Raw genomic sequence first — 24314 nt, forward strand, 5'->3', positions numbered from 1 at the left:
ACAAGCAGATGACTACAAGGACTAGCAACATTAGGTGTTGCTCACACTTTAGAAGGACTGTTTTTTAGTGCTTGTAATGGCTTTTCCTTTTGAAGGCAAGTTGAATGTAGTAATAGTTTATATTCACTTGAGGAAAGAGTGTTGGTTATATGGGTAACCAGAATCAGGTTAGCAGTTAAGCCCCACTCTTGCGTTGGTCTCCTCCCACACTTGATTACCCTCAGGTGGAAACACTAGAAAGAGGGATTAGAATTCCCTACCTGTTTTCTCCTTAGGCATTGTAAGCAGCTTTGGCTCTTGAGAGGGTATACTCTGAGGTGATCAGGGTAAGTGTGCATACTTTCTCCCAAAGTTTGTACATTTCTTCACAGGTAGTTGAGAGATGGCTTTTGAAAAGTGAATTCTTGCTGACAGTTATGTCATGGCTTGTTCATTCCCTTTGAAGAAGCAATGTTAAATTGGTCTGAGTGGATATTGCTGACAAGATAGTCATTCCTTCTCTTAGGGAAATAAACTGTGCTTTTTTTCAGGGATCTTTAAATTGAACTATAATTAAAGGTTAAAGATTGATTTCTATCTAGGTCTGGCATTGTGCTCTCTTTGCCTCCACAGCTAGGGAGATGAGGTAGTGGCACTGGATTCCAAATAAAGTTACTTTTGGCTAATGGAAAAAGTAAGGATATTCTGTTATCACAGTAATGCTGAGACCATTTGTAGAGAGAATATCTGTGAATCTCTGGGGGGGAAAAAAAACCTGACAGGCAAACCGAGATAGAGAAGATGGGTGGAAATCTTTTGGGGGTATAAAGTGAGTGAGTGATTTGAATTCTCTCATTTGTTGCAAATTATTCATCAGCAGTGGTCAGTGATGGACCCATTGAACACAGATGAAAATCAGACTCTGAGAACTCTGAATCTTACGTGTTTGTATTTTTTCTTTTTTGCAGAAGAAACCTAAACTGCTCAGCCTAAAGGATTCTTCTATGGCAGATGCCAGTAAACACGGTGTAGGAACCGAGTCGTTATTTTTTGATAAGGTAATTGTTGAATTAGATTTAATATTGGTTATTAATGCCACAAGCAAATTACCCTGTCCTCAAGAGGATTTTGTTTTGAGTTGCATCAAGCTGATGAAGACTTTCTGCTTATTAACATAGTTTCTAAGTTGTAGGTCCTTTCAGACTACTGGAACCATTAGCACAGCTGAGAAATAGTAGGATTGTCTGTGTTACTTTTGTAAAGTAGTTTACAGCACTTTCCATGGTGGAAGATGCTTTTGAAAAATACATGAGGTTACTCATGGGACACCTGTGTGGCTGAGTCCCCAACTTCAGCTCAGGTCATGGTCTCGCAGTTCCTGAGTTCGAGCCTCACATCAGGCTGTCTGCTGTCAGCACAGAGCCCGCTTCAGATTTTCTGCTCCTCCCCTGCTAGTGGGCGCACTCGCTCTCTCTCAAAAATAAATAAGCATTAAAAAAAAGAAAGAAAGAAAGAAAAGAAAGAAAGAAAAATGCATGATGTTACTCTTGGAAGATGTTTGGAGCTCCCTGTTGTAGACTTCCAGGTCTGTACCAGTTGTCGAGGACTTAAGAAGACTTACAATCTTCTCATTGCTTGTGGTACTTATTTGCAGTATCGAATATAGGGTTTGTGGGAATTCTGATTTGTTGTCAAAGTTCCCCAGGTGATCCTGATAAGCTGCCAGGCTTGAGCTTACTGGTGTCAACCGTGTTGTGTGGTGTATTAGTTTGACTTCCTCCTGTGTCTGACTTCCTCCTTGGAGTCAACTTGATGATTAGCGGGCTGTTTTTATCAAGGTAATTGGCAACTGTCAGACTTCTCACTGGCAGGAGCCAGCCTGGATTGGTCTGGTACAGATTTACCCTGTCTTGCACCTTTGGGTTTTTGCAAAAGGGCAGGTGTTTTAGCATCCCCATGATTGGTGCCTCCTGATCTCTCTAGCCTGCTGTGCCTGTGTGAGCTGTCCTGTCTGACAGCCAAGTCCCTGGCTCTGACTTGAGCAATTTCTGAGGGCTGCCTGGGCACTTGGTACTTCTAAGGGAAATTTGGAAGTCCAGGTCACAACCATTACATGACAATGAAAGAGTGGAGGGTAGGGTGTGAATAAGTTAATTTTTTAATGAGTGATGTCAGTTTTTGTTTTTTGTGTTTTTAAAAAAAATTTTTGGAGCACTTATTTCTTAGAGATATATACTGATATACAGTTGACCCTTAAACACTGTGGATTGAAAATCTGAGTATAACTTGTGACTCCCCCCAAAATTTCCTTTTGACCAGAAAAGCCTTACCAATAATGTAAACCATGGGTTAATACATATTTTTTATGCTGTATGTATGATATGCTAATAATAAGGTGGAGAAATTACTATTAAAATCATAAGAAAGGGAACATACATTTACAGTACTGTATTATCAAAATCTGCATATAAATGGACCGGTGCAGCTCAAACCCATGTTCAAGGGTCAGCTGTACAGATGAAGTGTCTGAAATTTGCTTTAATTTTTTTTTTTTTTTTTTTATGTTTGTTCATTTTTGAGAGAGAAAGTGTGCACGCAAGCTGGGAAGGGGCAGAGAGAGAGAGAGGGAGACACAGAATCCGAATTGGGCTTCAGGCTCTGAGCTTTCAGCATAGAGCCTGATGGGGCTCGAACTCATGAACTGTGAGATCATGACCTGAGCCGAAGTTGGATGCTTAAGCGACTCAGCCACCCAGGCACCCCTAAAATATGCTTTAAAATTCATTGGTGGGGGAAATGGTTATTGATGAAATAGAATTTACTTTATATTGATCATTGAGGCTAGGTAAGTACAGGGGGTTCATTAGACATTCTGTCTACTTTTGTGCATGTTTAAAGGCTAATAAAAAGTTAAAAGTAAGTGAATCTGGTGTATAGTACAAGAAATACGGTTCTCTTTCATCTTTGGCTTTGAAAATGCATATGCCATATAATGTCTACTGACAAATCGTTATAAAAATATACAGGAGCCTGAAGAAGAGGTTGTTGCTAAACTACTTGGTTTGGTGAGGATCTGTTTGCAGTCCTCACTGAAGTACCACAGTGCTAAATATTCACTTTTGGAATTGAAACTCCAAATTGCTCATCTAGTCAGGCTGGTTTTACTGTGTGTATACCATTGAATGTTTTTAGGTTTTCGGATGTTGAAGTGTTCAGCATAGTAGGTGGAGGAAGGGAAAGGATCAGCTCAGAGGACAGACGTGTCTTATTTAGAAAATCATTATTCGAGATTACCAGAGTTTAAAAACAGTACTGACAAAGATTCTCGCCATAAACATCTGTTAGGAGCAGCAGCAAAAACTTGGGTAACTCTGATATGGTTGGAGAATCAAGCATATAAGTAGATAAATGTACTATATACTCTAGGATCTTGATTAAAAATTTTTTATTATAGAAAATTTTAAACGTGTGAAATTAAGGAGAGGAGTAAGATGTACCCATCATCCAGCTTCAGCAGTTTCCACCTCCTGGCCAGTGTACTTGTTTCATATGTACTCTAACCTACCCTGGGTTATTTTGAGACGAATCCCAGATATTATATTATTTCATACATAAATATTTTACCAAGTTTCCTTTTTTTAAAAATATTATTTATTTATTTTTTTTTTTTTTGAGAGAGAAAGAGTGTGTGAACAGGGGAAGGGAACAGAGAGAGAGGGAGAGAGAGAATCTCAAGCTGGCTCTGAGCTGTCAGCACAGAGCCTGACTCAGGGCTCGATCCCATGACCCTGGTATCATGACCTGAATCGAGATCAAGTGTCAGATGCTCAGCCGAGTCACCCAGACACCCCCAAATTTCCCCAATCTTCTAAAAGCAATCCAGGATCTCCTGATTCCCCATTTAACTGTTTCTCTTCTGGTGTCTCCATAAGGTCCGAAAGGCTCTGCGGAGTGCTGAGGCCTATGAAAATTTCCTGCGCTGTCTTGTTATCTTTAACCAGGAGGTGATCTCTCGGGCTGAGCTTGTCCAGTTAGTCTCTCCTTTCCTGGGGTAAGTGGAGAGAGGGGCTTAGCCCTGATGTGTGGTATGGAGGTGAGGGTATATGATAGGCAAAAATAATTTGATCGCGATGGGTCTGTTGACTCATATAATGTCAGAGTCACAAGAATCCTCTGGGAGTTCTTCTAGTTTAACTCTAGAGATGGAAAAATAGGGCATCGGCTAAGACTAGGGGGTCTCTTGATCCCCTGACCAATGTTGGATGTTTGTAGAGACCAGTCTCTTCCAGGGTTCTAGAATCTTGACTGTATTTGACAACCTAAGAATTATCTGAACATTAAAGTGGTCTTCTTGATTAGAAGAACAGCTGGTTATTGCTTAATTTCAGTGCAGCTCCTCCATCAGCACCCTAACTAGTCTTGGAATACTCGATAAGAAAAGGGGAAGCCAGATGCTCAGAAGCAGTGCTTCTTAGGCAGGAAATAATAATTGTCATTGGAATTTGTCCCTAGTAGCAGAGTTCTGACCCAACACCAAATAGCCATACCTCAGGGTAACTACATCATGCTTCTAATTGCTCACCAGTTTTTGGTTTTGATTCTTCAGGAAATTCCCTGAACTGTTTAATTGGTTTAAAAACTTTCTGGGCTATAAGGAGTCTGTACATCTGGAAACCTTTCCAAAGGAACGAGCCACAGAGGGCATTGCCATGGAGATAGATTATGCCTCTTGTAAACGGTTGGGCTCCAGCTACCGGGCCCTACCAAAGAGTTACCAGCAGCCCAAGTGTACAGGACGGACTCCTCTCTGTAAAGAGGTAAGGCTTTCTCTGGCAAGGATCAGTCCTGAAGACTCAGCTTCCTCCAGAGGGAGTGGTACCAGGGATCAAGAATTTATATAAATGAGGAAATCAAGATCCTTCTCTTTTTTCAGAAGAAATTGTTTTATACTTATATCCATATTTTCCATCTTTTGCAAACTTACTAGAGGTGAAAATTGGCAATGGTTTCTTCCATCCCCTAGAGTTGTGTCTTTTTGTTGAGAATGCTTAATCACCAGAAAACTTTTAGGCTTGCCTTCAATTTCTCTTCCTTTACTCCAAGGTTTTAAATGATACGTGGGTTTCCTTCCCTTCCTGGTCTGAGGACTCCACCTTTGTTAGTTCCAAGAAAACCCAGTATGAAGAACATATCTATCGTTGTGAAGATGAACGCTTTGAGGTACAAGTTCCTTTATCATTTGGAGGTTGGGGAAATGGGAGGTGCTGAATGCTAAGCTATCTTAAATGTCTGTGAGGCTTGGCTTTTAAGACGGAAGAGCCAGAGGCTTGTATTCTTCAGTAGTAAATGCTTATTGTCGTATTTACCATGCTTTACAAGTTCGTCAAATATATTAGTAATGTTTTATGGCGAATGTGAGCTATCTAGGCCACTTTACCCTTTTGAGTAAAGTTATCCATTGATGGCTGTGTAATAATCCCTTGAATTTTTAACGGCCTTTTAAAAGTTACTGCGTTTTACAGGGTATCTAAAACAGTATCGTTTAAGGCTGTCTGGGTTGTCGTAAAGAGGTTGAATTATTTATTTTGAAGTGTGTATTGTTATTCTTAGCAGGTATCTTGATACGGTTATTAGCAAAGCAGCTCTCCTGTGAGAACTGGAATTCTTCTCTCCTATCTATATCTGATTGATTTGGCTCCTTAGGAAAGAAAGCAAATTAGGGCTTCATTTTAAAGTAGTTGGGAAGGGAAGAGCCCGAGTGAGTAAGTGAGCTGATAGAGCCTCTGTACCAGCAAGTAGGAGTACTGAGTGTAAAAATGGCTAGTTCGCTGATCTCATCAATAGAAAAGGGACTGTTCATTGTGTTTAAAGAGGTAAAATGATGTGTATCCTATTTAATGCATTTATTACTTAAAAAGTGACTGTCCCTGCTTATTTATATAGATAGAAGATAGCTTGCTCTTTTTTAAAATCCATATGATTTCACTCTGCCGGCCATCCCTCTTCATGCTTGATTTAGCTGTTTCTGGCATATTTTGAATGAAAAGCCACATTTTGCTTGGCCTCTGGCAGGTGACTGGCCCCAGTGTTCATGAGGAGTTTCAACCTTTTGCATAAAGCGAAATCATGACAGATGCCATGGAAAGTTTTATCAGGCTGAAGAAAGCATTTCTTTGTTACCTGTGTTGAGTAAGGGTACATGATGAGTTAGAAAGCAGAGATTGGCATCTTCTTCTGACAGGGTGTTCCTATTCTCAAATGGTATGCCTGAAAAAGGCAACATCCTCATTTCCCATTTCTGATTATAGGCATGATGATGAAGGATTGGGGGCTAGTTTGATGGAGCATTCCTTTATACCTCAGGATACGTTAGTGATCCTGTAGTGTAGACAACCCCCAAAGTTCAGTGGCTTGAAAAAACAGATTTATTTCTTGATCATGCTACATTGCATTAATGTTTAGTAGGGGATCCTGCTCATCAGAATTACTTCAGGGAACTAGGCTGACCAAGTGCTACCATCTTGAATATTGCCAATCACTAGAGGGAAAAGGGCTCAGGAGGGTCTTGCTCGGAAGTAGCAAACACTGCTTCAGTTTACCTGCCCATACTCATTTGCCAGAACTAGTTAGATGGCCCTGTCTTTTCACAAGGGAGCCGGGAGGTTCAGTTCATCATTTGTCCATAATCAGAAGAGGGACCAGAAATTTTGTACAAAATTACTACCACAGTCCCTAAACTAGAAAATTTAGGGAGTACTTCTATAGACATTTGGTCATAGGGCCCTAAGATTGCTCGTTTACTTCATTTTCTATTTCTCATTTAGAGAATCTTGTGTTAAGCCTAGGAAAAAAGTTAGCTCAAAGGTTGCCAGTCCTATCCTTAACCAGGTCTGGCTAGGCCCTTGCCACAAAGTAAGTTCCAGGAATTCCGTTAGAATTTAGATGGTTACCTACAGATACAACATTGAAGTCCTTTTTAAAAAAATTTTTTTTGTGTAACATTTATTTTTGAGAGACAGAGACAGAGCACAAGTGGGGCAGGGCAGAGAGAGAGGGAGACACAGAATTCGAAGAAAGCTTCAGGCTCCGAGCTGTCAGCCTAGGGCCCGATGCAGGGCGCAAACACACAAACCATGAGACCTGAGCCAAAGCTGGAAGCTTCACCCAACTGAGCCACCCACGCGCCACCCTTCCCCTCCCCCTTTTTTAATGTTGACTTATCTTTGAGAGAAAGAGAGAGACAGAGCACAAGTGAGGGAGGGGAGAGAGAGAGGGAGACAGAATCCGAAGCAGGCTCCAGGCTCTGAGCAGTTAGCACAGAGCCCAGTGCGGGGCTCAAAGTCACAACCACGAGATCATGACCTGAGCCAAAGTCAGATGCTCAACTGACTGAGCCACCCAGGTGCCCCAACATCGAAGTCCTTAAGGAATGATAGTCACTGCTCTTACTGGATGTAGAGCAAAGCTATTAAACATTTAAATATTTCAAGTTACCCTGAAAAACCTTACACCTAAGACTGATTTATCATCTTGAATGGTCTTCTGGGGATTGTTGTATTTTGTTTGTTTTGTTTTGTTTTATCATTTGTAACCGATCTTAGCAATCCAGGTAAGTTCAGAGGGATGGAAGTGTCGGTAAGGTTGCCCCCCTGTGTGATTCCTCTGGTCTGGGGTCAGTAGTCCTAAGGAAAGTGCATTGATGGTGTTAGAAGTAACAACTACCACTTATCTATCATTTGTTGCATGTTATGTGCCAGACCTTGCACTAAATCCTTTATGTGGATTGTATTGTTTAATCTAGAAAACCACCTTATGAGAGTAGGTGGTGTTATCCCTATTTTATTGGTAAGGAAATAGACTTTTGTGTGGCTGTTACAGCAGAGCTTAGGATTCACATCCAAGGAACTTGACTCATTACTTCACACTCCTGACCGCTATTCTGTTCTGGTTTGGGTCCTGAGCACACTTTGTCTTTTGCTTTAGCTTGATGTAGTTTTAGAGACCAATCTGGCAACGATCCGGGTTCTGGAAGCAATTCAGAAGAAGCTCTCTCGCTTGTCTGCTGAGGAACAAGCCAAATTTCGCTTGGACAACACCCTTGGGGGCACGTCGGAAGTTATTCATCGAAAAGCACTCCAGAGGATATATGCTGATAAAGCAGCTGACATCATTGACGGTCTGAGGAAGAACCCCTCCATCGCTGTCCCAATTGTCCTTAAAAGGTAACTGACTGAATGTGCCCTTTGTGCTTTAGTGTGCTTGATGACAGATTTAGTGCCCCATTAAATAAGGCCCTCATTTTCGACCTGGGTATTATCCCGTGAGACCTCCATATCTCCCCAACCCTGGTTGTTGGAAGTCAGGTGCAGCTTGGGATAGTGGAACTTCTGTGTGACCAGCAGTAGAGAACAGACCTTGAAAGTCCATAGTGGACTTTCCCATAGTGGAATGCTCTGTGTGTTTAAGGGAATATTTTAAAATACAGAAAAGGACAAAGAAAACAACCACCCACATTCCTGCCACTCAGTACTAACCGTTTGTTAACACCTTTGTTTTTAGTAAGGAAAATCACTTTTTGTAAAATTTATATTTTATTTAAAAAGACGTACTAGACGTACTAGCTCACCACTTTTTTTTTTTTTTTTTAAATGTTTATTTACTTTTGAGAGAGGGAGAGACAGAGTGCAAGCTAGGGAGGGGCAGAGAGAGAGGGAGACACAAAATCCGGAGCAGGCTCCAGGCTCTGAGCTGTCAGCACAGAGCCTGACGCGGGGCTCGAACTCACAAACCGTGAGATCATGTCCCTAACTGAAGTCGGACGCTCAACCACCTGAGCCACCCAGGCGCCCCACTAGCTCACCACTTTTACCAAGAATGTCTTACTTTTTTTCTCCTGAAAAGCCTTCAGCCTCAAGTGTTGAGGGCTATTGTACTCACCTAGACCAGGCATCAAGGAGGAGGCCAGGGCTAGGGCTGAGCCTGGGCTCCTTCAAGTCCATGGCACTCTGGACCACAGTGTGAATCCCAGCTAACAGACGGGTCCTCCCTTAGTATCACCTGAAACGGTGGGAAGGGATTCTTGTCTGCTGCACAGTGTGCAAATGTCCAGATTTTATTGTGCCTCCCTAGCCCTCTCCTCAGGAGCCGGCCTAGGTATTCCTCTTCTTGCCATGCCCATAGCATTTAACTTTTGGCTTTGAGATGTAGGGTATTCTTCAGCTCTAATGCTGGTTTTGATTTTCTTCTCCTCTCTACTGGAGTGCTCGGATCAGTCGTTGCCATCAGAAATTCCCAGACCATGTGCAGAGGAGCCTTCCAGTGCAAATGCAAGTTCTCTGCTCTGCACTTCTGCATTTATGTTAGTTAGTATAGCAAATGTTTGCAGAAGTCCTATAGCTTATTTTAGCTGGCCAGGGAAGAGCACCCCCCCTTTCAAGGGTATTCTATGGAATGCTGTTGAGAAATAAATTCTAGGTAAGATTTCTGAGTTTGGGACAAATTACTTCTTCAAAATAAGTCCTGGATGAGTAATTTTCTCGTGTAACAGTTCAAGCCTGGTTTGAATAACAATATAACAATTTGAATAACAATATCCCAAGTTACCAATAATTATGACAGACCTATTGTATCTTCTGACTTTTGAAATAAAGTAAGTCTGGCATATTTCTCACCTCTAAACCCTTAGAGAGTAGGTCTTGTTATCTCTGTTTTACCGGTAAGAAAACAGAATCTAGTAGAGCAGAGCCAGGATTCAAAGCCAGAGTTTAAGTCTCTCCCTTATAATTCCCATGTCTGGTTGTTTCTCCCCCCTCCCCCCCAGGTTGAAGATGAAAGAGGAAGAATGGCGGGAAGCTCAGAGAGGCTTTAACAAGGTGTGGAGAGAGCAGAATGAGAAGTACTACTTGAAGTCTCTGGACCACCAGGGCATCAACTTTAAACAGAATGATACCAAGGTCCTGAGGTCTAAGAGTTTACTCAACGAGATTGAGAGTATCTATGATGAGGTGAGCTGGAGGTTTCTACATCTGTGAGAGCATGGCTTTGATTCCTGGAAATTACATTTGTTACGTGAAAGTGAGACCCTCCAAGACATGTTGATTCTTGCTTCGTAACTGTCACAGACTTCTCTATTCCTGATTTTGCCATTTAATTAATTAATTCATTTGTTCATTTTTGAGAATGAGTGAGAGCGGGAAGGGGCAGAGGGAGAAGAGAGAATCTTAAGCAGGTTCCATGTCCAGCGGAGCCCAGTGCGGGGCTCAGTCTCACAACTGTTGAGATCATGACCTGAGCCAAGGTCAAGAGCCAAGACGCTTAAGTGACTGAGCCACCCAGGTGCCCCTTGATTCTGTCATTTTAAATCTAAGCCTCACCTTTATGACTAAGTGGCTTTACTGGTTTCCCAGTTTAACATCCTGACTTCAGTCTGTGCCTGCCACCTCCCTCTTCCACTTGTCTTCCTGTCTCTCTCCCTCCAAATGATACCTTGTCTTCATTCATGTAACCCTTCTCAACTTTCCACCGGTGAAACACTGAGCCTTAATCCCCAGACGCTTTCTAATCCGTGTTTACTCAGCATACTTACCAGGAGTGTATATAGTACTGGGAGCCAGGATACAGAGATGATTAAGAAATTAATCCTGCTTTCTTGGAGCTTACAGTCATGGGGGATGGATAGAAACATAAATACAGTGTAATTCCTAAAAGTTGTATGATCTTGAATTTAAAAAAAAGTTTTATTATGAACATGTTAAACTACATGAAAAGGGGGAAAGAGTGGTAAAACGAGCTCTTAAATAAGCACCCCTGTTGGGTGCCTGGGTGGCTCAGTCAGTTGAGCGTCTGACTTTGGTTTGGGTCATGATCTCACAGCTGGTGAGCTAAAGCCCCACGTCAGGCTCTGTGCTGACATGTCCGAGCCTGGAGCCTGCTTCGGATTCTGTGTCTCCTCTCTTTCTGCCCTCCCCCACTCACATTCTGTCTCTCTCTGTCTCTTAAAAATAAATAAGCATTTTAAAAAATTAAAAAAAAAAAAAAAGCATCCCTGTTTTGCCAGTTTTATCACATCTGTCACCTTCCACACTCCCACCCCAGATTGTAGACCTCCAGTCCTAGACCTCATGTTGTATCCTCCATATCCATAAACACTACTACAGAATTTTAAAAGATGGTCCCAGTTTTGTCCCATTGTCCCAGTAAGTCTTCGCAGTCTAGAAGATACCAATACCTTGGTGTCAGACCACATCTCTCACCTTATCTTTCTGTTTCTGGAAGTGTCCGGTTGGAAAATAATAGACACTGTGGTTGATAACGGCATGTACTGCTGGCACAGTCGCACAGCTCTGTTGACTGTTGTTGTGGTAATACTTTGCATCTCTCTCCTGTCAGAGGCAGGAGCAGGCTACAGAAGAAAATGCCGGTGTACCTGTCGGCCCACACCTCTCGCTTGCCTATGAAGACAAACAGATCCTGGAAGATGCCGCTGCTTTGATTATCCACCATGTGAAGAGGCAGACGGGCATTCAAAAGGAGGACAAGTATAAAATCAAGCAAATCATGCATCATTTCATTCCAGATCTGCTCTTTGCTCAGAGAGGTGATCTCTCGGATGTGGAGGAAGAGGAAGAAGAAGAGATGGATGTAGATGAAGCCACAGGGGCAGCTAAGAAGCACAATGGTGTTGGGGGCAGTCCCCCTAAGTCTAAGCTACTGTTTAGTAACACAGCAGCTCAGAAGTTAAGAGGGATGGATGAAGTATACAACCTCTTCTATGTTAATAACAACTGGTATATCTTTATGCGACTGCACCAGATTCTCTGCTTGCGGCTGCTACGGATTTGTTCCCAAGCTGAAAGACAAATTGAAGAAGAAAACCGAGAGAGAGAGTGGGAACGGGAAGTGTTGGGCATAAAGCGAGACAAGAGTGACAGTCCTGCTATCCAGTTGCGCCTCAAAGAACCTAGTGAGTGCTTAGACTGTTGGTTTCTGGATGGTGTGAGGGGTTGGGGGCCTCAGAGCCAAATTAGATTTGGGACTGCTTTCTTTTATACATACAGCCTCAGAGCCTGACCAGGGTTCAGATCCTAGGTCTGCAATTTACTGGTCGTGTGACCTTACTTCAACTCCCCTTACCTGTTTACCTGTAAAATGGAGGCACTCCTTAATACCTTGTGGAGTTGTTGGGAGAATCGGGGAGAATATGCAAAGCACCCTCTGCAGGGCTTGGATCATGGATGCTCTCAGTGGTTCCTACTGTGGACACCTGGACAGGGGGTGTCAGTTGCCATCAGTTTCCCAAATGGCAGCTCTCAGGGGTATTGCAGAATGTTTTAAAGGACAGGGTGGGACTAAAACATCACAGTCGGTTCTGCTGCATGACGGAACATAAATTCCTAGTTGTTCATGCCTGAGCCAGATATGAATTTTCTCAGATATGTTTGGGCTAGACTTCTCTTTAGCCAATAGGGTTCATGGCTCATTCCTAATGAACAGAAATAGTTTATGGAAAGGAGATTGGAAGTCAAGAGATGGTGTGAGGCAGCAGACCATGAAGAACAGGAGTGCAGTTAGAGATCACAGGAAAAGGAAAATAAACATGGGCTAAGGAAGCCTCCGTGTGCTTTACGGAATTCTCTGTTGCCTGCTTCTAGATAACTGTCCTGTTCGTAATTAGGTTCTTGAGCTGTAAGCCAAAAACTTTTCCGTGGAGCTTTTCTTCTGTGCCCTTAAAGAAATAGCCAGTTTGTGGAATGAATTATCTTTAAGACTTTTTTTAATGTTTATTTTTGAGAGAGAGAAGAGTGCACAAGTTGGGGAGAGGCAGGGAGAGAGGGGGACAGAGGATCCAGAGTGGGCTCCGTGCTGACAGCAGAGAGCCTGTTGTGGGGCTTGAATTCACGAACCGTGAGATCGTGATTTGAGCCGAAGTCCGACGCTTAACCGACTGAGCCACACAGGCTCTTTTTTTTTTTTTTTAAGACTTTTTTTTTTTTAATGGAGTGAATTATTTTAAATTTTTTTTAGCTGTTGCTGATGTAAGTAGCCCATGTGTGGCCCTAACTTTCTGTTGAAGAGCTCATAGAGATATTAATTTTAAAAGCCTTTGTCTGGATTAATCCTAGCTTGAGAGAGATCGCTTTTGGACCTCAGTGTGGTGAATTCCATCTGCTTGGGTAGAAATGAGAGAGCAAATGGCCTAATCCTGGCTTGACCACTGACTTAACCTGGTTTGAAGCTTACATTGTGTCTTGAGTGGTAACGCCAAGCCTCACACTGATCATAGCTTGTGGGCACGTCTTGCCTGTGCCCCTAGCTTTATTCTGGCATAAAAGCACCTGCACAGCAGTAGCACAGCCTGTGCCTGTGCTGTGGGTCTGAACAAGGTGATATTCTGTGATGAAAGTCTAGCCAGTTGCTTCTTTTCAACAGTTAATTGTTCTGTTTTTCATGGTCTTCAGTGAGCCATCACACTTCAGATAAATGGGGAAGGATTTAGTTTTTTGCTCTGCGCCTGTTTTCTCTGTATAAACTTTACAAATGGGTAACCAGATGTCAGTGACAAAGAGTTCTTGTGAATTTTTTTTCATTTTAGTGAACTTTTTGTTGAAGTGCAACATATGTACAGGAAAATCTACAAATCCAAATTGAATAGCGAATTTTTACAAAGTGAAACACACCTGTGTAACCAGCACCTGGGTCAGGAAACAACATAACCGATACCCCAGTGGCCCCCTCATGCCACTGTCTTGATTGCTAGCACTGGAGATCAGTAAATGGGTCTTAAACAAGCTAAAGGCAGAGTACTTTCATGCTTCCTTTTGTACTCTGCAAGTTGCCAAATGTCTCTGTGACAACTGATAAGATTCCAGCTGCTGGTTGAAGTGATTCATGTGCAGCAAGTACAGATCATTTAATGCAATTTGTGAAGTACAACGTTGGGAATCCATTTTTAAACAAAAGGACTTTGACAAATGCAGATTACTTCATTATTCATAGGGGATTTAATTTGCACTCCTATTTTTCTGTTCCCGAGAGGTTTCCCAGGACTTGAGTGTGGCGCTGTCTGCCTTTTCTCATCTGCACTTGATGCTTCATTGAAATAGCTTTATGAGCAAGTGACCCGTGTGAGGAATGCTCTGTGCAGGCCGGGAGAGTAGGTTTCTCTCTCAGAAGGAGAGCCAACAACTGTTGAAGAAACTTCTTCCCTGGGATATTCTGCTCTCCTGAGGCAGAGCCCAGTCGTACTGTAATTTAGTGTCTTTCTAGCATGGACAGAGTGTCAGAGCCCCTGTTAAAGTTGCAGGGTCACTGTCCTCTGATAGCCAGCGCTGGCCATTGTAGCCACCTGTCAGATCTCATCTCTGCCTGCAGCAGATTGAGTGGGTATGTCTGAATACCTAGGGTTCGTTCTTTCAAATGCTCTTTAGGCCAGCTGTGGGATTTGCCTTGCCCTCTCTCCCAGTCTTTTCGTAGCAGGGTAAGGCCTCACCTCTCCCATCTCTCCCACAGTGGATGTTGATGTAGAAGATTATTACCCAGCTTTCCTGGACATGGTGCGGAGCCTGCTAGATGGCAACATAGACTCGTCACAGTACGAAGATTCGCTGAGAGAGATGTTCACCATTCACGCCTACATTGCCTTCACCATGGACAAACTAATCCAGAGCATTGTCAGACAGGTGAGGGCACGGTGGAGGCTAGGTTTGGTGAGGGAAGAAGTCCTTACCTAAAGATGGATGAGGCAAAGAGGAAAGGCAAGATTTCGGTTGGAATTAAAAGGGCAGTTTGCGCATGTAATGATGTTTACAAATGTCTGGTTCTCTAGAGGAAAGGGGGAGGTTAATGTGATTACGGATCTCTCGTGTTAACAGAGTGGGAGTACTTCAGCCGCTAAATTGACTCCTTCGCTTTGCTCAGTATGCCCTCACAGTTGAATGAGTCTACAGCAGACCCGATGTTTTGCCCTATTCTCACTGCCTGCCTATAGAGTGAGTGTTGGTACTGGCCCGGCTCTTACCTTGGCTCCCAGTGGGGGGCTCTCAGTGGGTAACTCTTCCTCTTCTGTAGGTGTTGGTTTAATTCTGTGTACTTTCCTCCTTTTAAGATTTAAAGTTCCTTTTGTGGGAAGGGTTTCATACAACATCTTCTATAATACTCTGCCCACCTCACTATCTGAGGTTCCATTTGAGTTGAATTTGTGGTTGGTTTTGTGGTTTGTTCCTGTGGCACCCTGGAACTTTGTAAATATGTTGTTCTTCACAGCAGTGATAATTTTATAGCAATTGGGTAGTCAGGTTTCCACTCTTTTGGCTTAAGGTCTGCATTGTGAAGGGCTCAGAATCTGTTGTTGGTGCACTACTTTCTTTAAAGTGAAAACTTGTACAAAGAACATTCGGGAGTCCTCACTGCCACTATGGGGAGGGCGGGGTGGAAAGCTTGTGTTGCTTGGTACTTTCTTGGAGTGAAATGTGGAATCCTTTGCAAAGTACCCATGCCTTTGCCTTGATGTCGGGAGGGCATGTTGGAAAGGTTCTGCACCCTTTCGCAGGATCTGCTCAGGGTCAAGGAAGAACGCTTCACATAACTGAATCTTGGCATCTTCAGGAAGGTTGTCAGGTATACAGGTTTTTTCCTGAAAGTCAAAGATGTTAATAGGCCTTCCCATAAGGAGTCTGTATGGTGACTGAGCGAAATCATTACATGGGTGCCAACAGCTCTGGTCCTAATTTTGAGAGACTGATCTTTGTTAACACCTTCTGAACGTATGTAAAATAAAGCCTCCAGTTGTCATGTGCTTCTGCTGCTGCGTATTGCTGCTACGGCTGGAAGTAAGGTCTCCCACACTGCCAGCACAGCAATTTTAGAAATCCAGGAAAATTAACTTTTTATAAACCCGAGCTTGGTTTTTGAAACAATACATATAATTAATCCATACATTTGAAGCACCTGGTTGCAATTTTGAGTCAGTAACACATAATGTCTAATCTTTTTAAGAAACAGGTTTTGTCCAGATACCCAAATCCAGTGTTTTTAAAACATATGTTCATGCTTCTCATCTTAACTCCTCAGTTGGAGGCATATCTTCTCTCATTCTCCCCATCTTGTTTGATGTTCTCCCAGAGATTATTCCTGACTGGAGGCAGAACATATATTTCAAGGTCAGGCCATACATTTATCTTTTCCAGACTACAGTTGATGCTTGAACAACAGGGCTTTGAATTTGAACTGCGCTGGTCCACTTCCATGCAGATTGTTTTCAATAAACACAGCATAATACTGTAAATGCATTTTCTCTTCCTTATGATTTTCTTAATAATACTTTTTCTCTAACTTACTTTTTTGTAAAGATGTATAGTGTATAATACATCTAACAAAAAATACTTGTTTATTGACTATTTAGGTTATTGGTAAGGCTTATTGGTCACTAGTAGACTATTAGTAGTTAGGTTTGGGGGGAGTCAGAAGTTATATGTGGATTTTCCACTGCATGGAGGGTTGGTGCCCCTAACCCTCACATTGTTCAAGGATCTACTGTGGTTTAGTAGGGATTTGTCTTAACACAACAGGTGGTCTCACAGATAGCTAGTAGAGAACTCAGAAAATGGCCAATGTAGGGATTGGGCTGGGAATCTTTTTTTTTTTTTTTTCTCTCTCCTGCATGCCTTCTTTCTGAACATCTACTTCATTCTCATGCTTTTCTCTGCAAATAGACATTTGGCCACATACTCAAGGCTTCTCCAGCTCCCCTGGAGCTTTGGCTTGCTATGCCAGTGCCTCTGGCCCTAGCATTGACCTTTCCATGTAGATGTTCCTCTGTAAAATGTCTACCAAACATGTTCATTGTGTCATTTCAAATTAGCAGGAGAGAGAATCTGAGCAACCTAGCTTGGGAGTGTAAGCTGTCCAGTTGTCCCTGATATTATAGGTCTGCCCTTTCCAAAAACTCTAGGAGGGGCCGAATATCCAAGAAGAGGGTGTGAATAGGGAGTCAGTGAGTTTACTTTAGTAAGAAGGTCTTAAGCGGAAGTGTCTACGTGGTATGCACCATGCTTTAGATACACTTTTATTACACTGCTTTCCCCCTCCGCCCGCCCCCTTAAACACTATATCTTAAGCTGCTCTCTCTGTTATCAGGTTATCATAGACATTATTTTAATGGTCACATTAGAATCCATTGTCTGGGCTAATTGTAATTCAGCCATCTCCAGTTGCTGGCCTTTCAACCACTGTCAAATCAGTCACCCTTCTGACCTTGCGCTGTGTCCATTTATCTACAAATACACATACTTGTCACTTAAGACTTTTTTAAATGTTAAAAATAAGTAGTTGTCATAGTTACTAGTGCTTCAAAAAGGATGTATCTTCCTAAAAATAGAATGGCTTAGTGGTTTTTGAGAATTTTAAAGTAAAATAGACAAAATGATAGTGCAGTTAACATCTTGCTTTTCTCTGCTTGTAGGTTTTTCACATTCTCTGGCATTTTTATGGGTAAAGTTTCATTTGAGGGGAATTTTTATTTCACAATAGAAAGATCATCATGACCTATGAGAATGGAAACTCTGAAAGGTTCAACTTTCTAGTCATTAGATAGTTCAAGAATGTAATCACAATAATTACCAGTAATCACTCATGATTGACCTGTGTTGAAATTGAGTTAATTAATAGTGTTTACAATTTAAGGACTGTATTTTTTATCAGATGTAGAAACAGAAGTAACGTATTAGAATATCAGCATAAGGGTCAGGAAGCTTGAATATTAGTCCTAACTGTGCTCCTTCAACTGAGTGCCCTTGGGTAATTGATTCAGCAACCAATTCTCAAATACCTAATGAGTTTCCAACTTTGTGCTAGGGCTGGGAACATATAGACAGGGGTCTAGCTTTCATGGTTTACCAAGGCCCCTGACCTCACCTTGGCACACAGTGAGTTTTCTCATCTAAAATGGACATTTGTCTCCACTGTAACTGGGTGTCCCTCTTCAGCCTGCTCCCCGGGCTGGTTGCATAGAGCAAATGAGAATGTGCGTGAAACCAAGTTGTAAACCGTAAAGAAGCACCATAAAAACAGAAAGCCATGAGATTTCTCTTTCCTGTAACAATTTTTTTTTTATTTTTACATTTCCTTAGAACTTTAAATAAGCAGCATATTAACATGAACTGCCTATGCTTTTGCTTTTAAATACATAGAAAAGCTTTTTTCATGGCCCAGTGTTACTCTTGGAGGTTTAGGCTTAGTTATTCTCCAAGAATATAAAATACTGGTTCTGTGTGATTAATTTTCTAAAATTACCAACCAGAAGTCTTTTTAAGCTGACTGGAACCATCAGAGGAAGGTTGACTGTATGACAAGGAGAAATATTTTCTTGGTTCACTGACAGCTTGCCTTTGCTTGATTTCAGCTGCAGCACATTGTGAGTGACGAGATCTGTGTACAGGTGACTGACCTTTACCTGGCAGAAAACAATAATGGGGCCACAGGAGGCCAGCTGAACACACAGACCTCCAGGAGTCTCCTGGAGTCAACGTATCAGCGGAAGGCTGAGCAACTCATGTCAGATGAGAATTGCTTTAAGGTGAGAGTTACTCATGGAGTCAAGGACCATGCTGGTGACAGCAGACATTGTTGGAACTGTCTCCACCAGAAATAAAAGCCATGCCAGGGTACTTTGATCCAGTGATTCTACTCCTAGAACTCCTTAGAGTTCCTATGAGCTCACTGGAGGGAATTTAAAAAAAAAAAAAAAAAAATGAAGGTAAAGTCTCCCTTGGATAGTCTGTTACTTCCCTACCTTTAAAAAAAAAAATTATGGGGCGCCTGGGTGGCGCAGTCGGTTAAGCGTCCGACTTCAGCCAGGTCACGATCTCGCGGTCCGTGAGTTCGAGCCCCGCGTCAGGCTCTGGGCTGATGGCTCGGAGCCTGGAGCCTGTTTCCGATTCTGTGTCTCCCTCTCTCTCTGCCCCTCCCCCGTTCATGCTCTGTCTCTCTCTGTCCCAAAAATAAATAAAAAACGTTGAGAAAAAAAAAAAATTAAAAAAAAAAAAATTAGTTGGGGGTGCCTGGGTGGCCCAGTCAGTTAAGCATCCAACTCTAATTTTTTTTTTTAATGTTTATTTATTTTTTGAGAGAGAGAGGGAGACGCAAAATCCAAACAGGCTCCAGGCTCTGAGCTGTCAGCACAGAGCCCAATCCGGGTCTCAAACTCAAAAACCACGGGATGATGACCTGAGCCGAAGTTGGGCGCTTAATCAACTGAACCACCCCGGCGCCCCATCCAACTCTTGATTTCAGCTCAGGTCTTGATCTCAGGGTCATGAGTTCAAACCCCACATTGGACTCCAACCTGGGAGTGAAGCCTACTCAAAAACAAAACAAAACAAAAACATTAGTTGTTGTGTGTGATTTTTACAGTTTTGTATTCTGCGTTTTTCTCTTGTGAATATTTTTTCATAGTATAATGCTTTGTAAATATTATAATATTTTGTTTAAAAATGTTAACACAGTGGCGCCTGGGTGGTTTAGTTGGTTTAACCATCTGACTATTCATTTCGTCTCAGGTCATGATCTCACAGTTTTGTGAGTTTGAGCCCTGCATTGGGCTCTGTGCTGATGGTGCAGAGCCTGGTTGGGATTCTCTTTCTCCCTTCTCTCTGCCCGTCCCCAGCTCGTGCTGTCTCTGTCTCTCTCAAAATAAATAAATAAACTTTTAAAAAAATAAATAAAAAATAAAAATGTTAATACAAAGGGGCGCCTGGCTGGCTCAGTCTGAAAACCATGTAGCTCTTAATGTTTGTTTATTTTTTATAGAGAGTGTGCGAACAGGGGAGGGCAGAGAGAGAGGAAGACACAGAATCTGAAGTAGGCTCCAGGCTCTGAGCTTTCTGCACAGAGCTGGACTCAGGGCTTTGAACTCAAGAATCACAAGATCATGACCTGAGCCGAAGTTGGAAACTTAACCAACTGAGCCACCCAGGCTCCTCAGAGCACACAACTCTTGATCTCAGGGTCGTGAGTTGTAGCCCCATGTTGGGGGTAGAGATTACTAAAAAGAAAATAAATTTAATAAATAAATATGTTAATACATGTAATCTATGATCATTATAGAAAAGATAGGAAATGTAGAGAAAAGAAAAAAGTTGTCACCTGTAGTGCTTCCCAGAAATAATTACTGATGACATTTCTAGACTCTATGCTTGGATTTAACAGAGAGTATACTGGGCAAAATAATCTAACTTATTTTGCTCAGTTAGCAACACTCGGGTCTTTAGCATCTTTTCATGACGTTGATATTTCATCTTACAGAGAATTATGCCTGCCTCGTCGGGCATTTAGGTGGTTCCCATTTTTCCGTTATCCACTGTTGTTGCTAGTTAAGAAAGCAAATAGTTGGAAACAGCCTTGATGTCCAACCCACTGTGGGAATGGATAATGGCAGCCTATTTTGTGAATGCTGGGTGGCACATTTTGCAGCCCTTAAAAGTTAATTATAAATTATAAAAATACCGAAGCAAATAAAAGGAGACAAAAGTATGTGTATTATGATTGCAGCTATGTAATGAATATAGTATGGCTGAACAAAACTTGTATGTATTTACATAAGAAGGATGGTTTTGGTGGCCCAGAATAAGGTTTGTAGTTGGCTGAGCAGAGAGAGCTAACATATCCTTGTTGGATGTGTTACATGTGCTTTTATTTTACTTATTTATTTAAAGTTTATTTATTTATTTTTGAGAGAGAGAACAAGCAGGGGAGGGGCAGAGAGAGAGGGAGACACAGAATCGAAAGAAGGCTCCAGGCTCTGAGCTGTCAGCACAGAGCCCGAGGAGGGGCTCGAACTCATGAACTGTGAGATCATGACCTGAGCCAAAGTTGGACACTTAGACTGAGCCACCCAGGCGCTCCCTGCCACCACCGCCCCCCCCCCCCCAGCCATTTATTGTTTTGAAGTTTATCTATTTAGTTCGAGAGAGAGGAAGCCCATGTGAGTGGGGGAGGGGCAGAGAGAGAGAGAGAGAGAGAGAGAGAGAGAGAGAATGAGAATCCAAAGCAGGCTCCACACTGGCAGCACAGAGCCCTACATGGGGCTTGAACTCATGAAGCATCAGATTGTGACCTGAGCCGAAACCAAGAGTCAGACACAACCCACTGAGCCACCCGGGCGCCCCATGGATATATTCCATGTACTTTTAGGATCTGACCCCAAATCTTCCACCTAGTTGTCTGCTTCTACTTTCAGCTATTTCTTTAGTTTCTAATCTGTCACCTGTACTGTTTGCAGTACAGAAGAAATTTCCTAAGCTTTTCAGGATTGGTTTGTTTGTTTTCCAACGTTTTAAATCTATAAATGTTTAGTAGGAGTTTAGTGTGTGTTGTTTCCTGGTGAACAGAATTGCCATCCCCACCCACAGTGAATTAACAATGGATTAAATTGTGTGGTGAAGGCCTACGAAGGAATAGGTAGAGTCACCCTACGGGATAAGAACAGTTGTCAGAGTGGCAGAGGGAACAGTGGGAACGAAGGCTTCGTAACCAGAAAAATTATGCCATGACCGTGATCCTTTAAAATGTTCACACGGAAAATAAAATTGGATAGTATTAACATTAAGCTAAGCACAAGCAGCCCTTCAGATCTCCTGCCCACCTCTGACCCCCAGCCTCCTCTCCATTTTGTTTCTGTGTGCATTGTACACTGCTTTTATTTATTTGTTTGTTTGTTTGTTTGTTTGTTTATTTAAGTTTATTTTGAGAGAGAGAGAGAGAGCACGCACTTGGACGTGTGAGCAGAGGAGGGACAAAGAGGAAGAGAGAGAATCCCAGGCAGGCTCCACACTGAGCATGGAGCCTGACTCGGGGCTTGGTCTCACGACTGTGAGATCATAACGTGAGCCAAACTCAAGAGTCAGACACTTAACCGACTGAGCCATCCAGCTGCCTCTGTACACTGCTTTTCAAAAACTCAGCCATGTGTAGCTCTCTGTGTACCTGTTCAGACCGTCTTCTGTGCCTTTACATGCATATGTGTGTGTATATGTGGAAATACATATTACACCGCGTATTCTGCATCATGCTTTTTTCACTTAGTCTGGCTTAGAATTTCTCTGTTTTGGTTTATAGAAGTCCAGCTCAATTTTACAACTGCTTTGTCATACCTAAGAGTAAAAATGTATCATAGTTTTAAAAGATATTCCCTTCAGGGCGAACATTTAAACTATTTCCATTTTTTACTGTCTCAAATAGTGCTGCATCCTAGTGCTTATATCCTAGTGTGCATGTGTTAGTCTTTGTCTAAGGTAGGGACAAAGAAATGAAATTACTGGGTCAAAGGATGTGCATATTTAAAAAAATTAAAAATGTACATATATTATACGTATTTTAAGTAGGCTCTACACCCAACATGGGGCCTGAACTCACGAACCTGACATCAAGAGTCTCATGCTCTACCAGCTGAACAAGCCAGGCACCCCTAAATGTTAAATTTTAATGGATATCACCATTTTATTCTCCACAGCAACAAGCTATATATACTAGGGTACAGTTTCATAAGAGCATTTATTTTCCCATCCTTAGTCAACTCTGGGCATTATCAAACTACTTTATTTTGGCCATTTGGATGGTTAGAAATTTATATATATATATATATATATATATATATATATATATATATATATATATTTTTTTTTTTTTTTTTTAATGTTATTTTTGAGAGGCAGAGAAAGAAAGAGAGACAGAGGGAGGGAGAGAACATGAGCAGAGGAGGGACAGAGAAAGAGGGAGACAGAGAATATCCAAGCAGGCTCCGTGCTGTTAGCACCGAGCCTGACAAGGGGCTCAAGTTCACAAACCGTGAGATCACGACCTGAGCCAAAATCAGGAGTCAGATGCTTAACCAACTGAGCCACCCAGGAGCCCCAGAAAATTATTTTAATTCATATTTTCCTGTTTTCTGCCATTGCCCATTTCTTTTTCTGTGTATTGCCTGTTCATATCCTTCACCCTGGTTTTGGAAGGGGTTTAAAGTTATTTAAGTTTTATTTATTTATTTTGAGAGGGAGAGAGAGAAAGAGGGAGAACATGAGGGAGGGGCAGAGAGAGAGAATCCCAAGCAGGCTCCACACACTCAGTGCAGAGCCCTACTCGGGGCTCAAACTCATGAACCATGAGATCATGATCTGAGCCAAAATCAAGAGTTGGCCATTTAACTGACTGAGCCAAACATGGCAGCCCTCCCCTCTTTTTATGTACTTTTAAAAATAGGGTTTTCTCTGTTGTAGTTTTTCTGAAATGGATTGGTATTCCCCTATATCCTTCAGTGACCACCTGAGTGCCATTTCAGTGAAGTGAAATCTTTTTCAGCTCACTGAGGAGAAATTGTTTATTCTCACGGGGTATTGCCCATGTCTCTAGAATAGTACCTTGGTAGTTACCTTAGTTTTTTTTTTTTCCTTTCTTTTTTTTTTTTTTAATGTTACTTTTGAGAGAGAGGGGGGAGACAGAGGATCTGAAGCAGGCTCCGTCCTGTAATCACAGAGCCCAATGAGGGGCTCGAATCCACAAACCATGAGATGAGATGATAACCTGAGCCGAAGTCATATGCCTAACCGACTGAGCCACCCAGGTGCCCCAGTAGTTACCTTAGTTTTAATGTAAATAATAGCTCTTTTATTTTTTTTTTTTAATATTTTTTTAATGTTTATTTTTGAGAGAGAGAGATCCACGGAGAGGGAGAGGGGAGGGAGACACAGAATCTGAAACAGGCTCCAGGCTTCGAGCTGTCAGCACAGAGCCTGATGCCAGGCTCAAACCCACAAACCATGAGATTGTGACCTGAGCCGGTTAGATGCTTAACCAGCTGAGCCACCCAGGTGCCCCATAAATATAGCTCTTTATATTCCTGTTTCCTTTACTAAATTGGGCTCCTCCAAGCTAGAAACTGTGTTCTCTTCTATAGGTGCCTGAGGATACACATTAAGTGACCACATGTTGAGTGACTGAAGTATAGAATATTGGTGAAGGAGGTGTGTAGAACGAGGGTCCAAATGAGGATCCTCAGCCATACTAAGTAAAAGGTGTGAAGTTTCTTGTGGTTGGTAAGCGGTAAAGCATTTTTAGGGACTAAGTGTCCCACTGGATTTGAGCTTTCAGGCAGATCAGTATGGTAGCCCTGAGAAAGGAGGAGTGGAGAAACCAGAGGTATGTTTACAACTGTAGGTAGTTACCGTTTGGGTTATGGATGTGGGCAGTCAGATAATGAAGCTAGTCAAGAACTGGGGAGTGGTTGCAGAGTGCAGAGAGCCACGGTAAACACCTGGTAAAGGGCCTAAGAAGACAGGTGGCAGGTG

At 42.2% G+C, this 24314-nt stretch overlaps 1 protein-coding gene across 1 annotated transcript in view; it reads left to right on the top strand.

Annotated features, from left to right (window-relative positions):
• SIN3A (SIN3 transcription regulator family member A) overlaps positions 1-24314 on the top strand; it is a 70545-nt gene that overhangs the window by 30850 nt on the left and 15381 nt on the right. Inside the window, exons 9-17 of the mRNA XM_042941369.1 lie at positions 948-1037; positions 3912-4030; positions 4586-4796; positions 5083-5199; positions 7963-8201; positions 9800-9983; positions 11368-11941; positions 14488-14657; positions 18377-18550. Coding sequence (XP_042797303.1) covers positions 948-1037; positions 3912-4030; positions 4586-4796; positions 5083-5199; positions 7963-8201; positions 9800-9983; positions 11368-11941; positions 14488-14657; positions 18377-18550 — 1878 coding nt within the window. The remainder of the gene's footprint in view (positions 1-947; positions 1038-3911; positions 4031-4585; positions 4797-5082; positions 5200-7962; positions 8202-9799; positions 9984-11367; positions 11942-14487; positions 14658-18376; positions 18551-24314) is intronic.

This window comes from Panthera leo, chromosome B3 (genome assembly GCF_018350215.1).
Source record: "Panthera leo isolate Ple1 chromosome B3, P.leo_Ple1_pat1.1, whole genome shotgun sequence".
NCBI lineage: Eukaryota > Metazoa > Chordata > Mammalia > Carnivora > Felidae > Panthera > Panthera leo.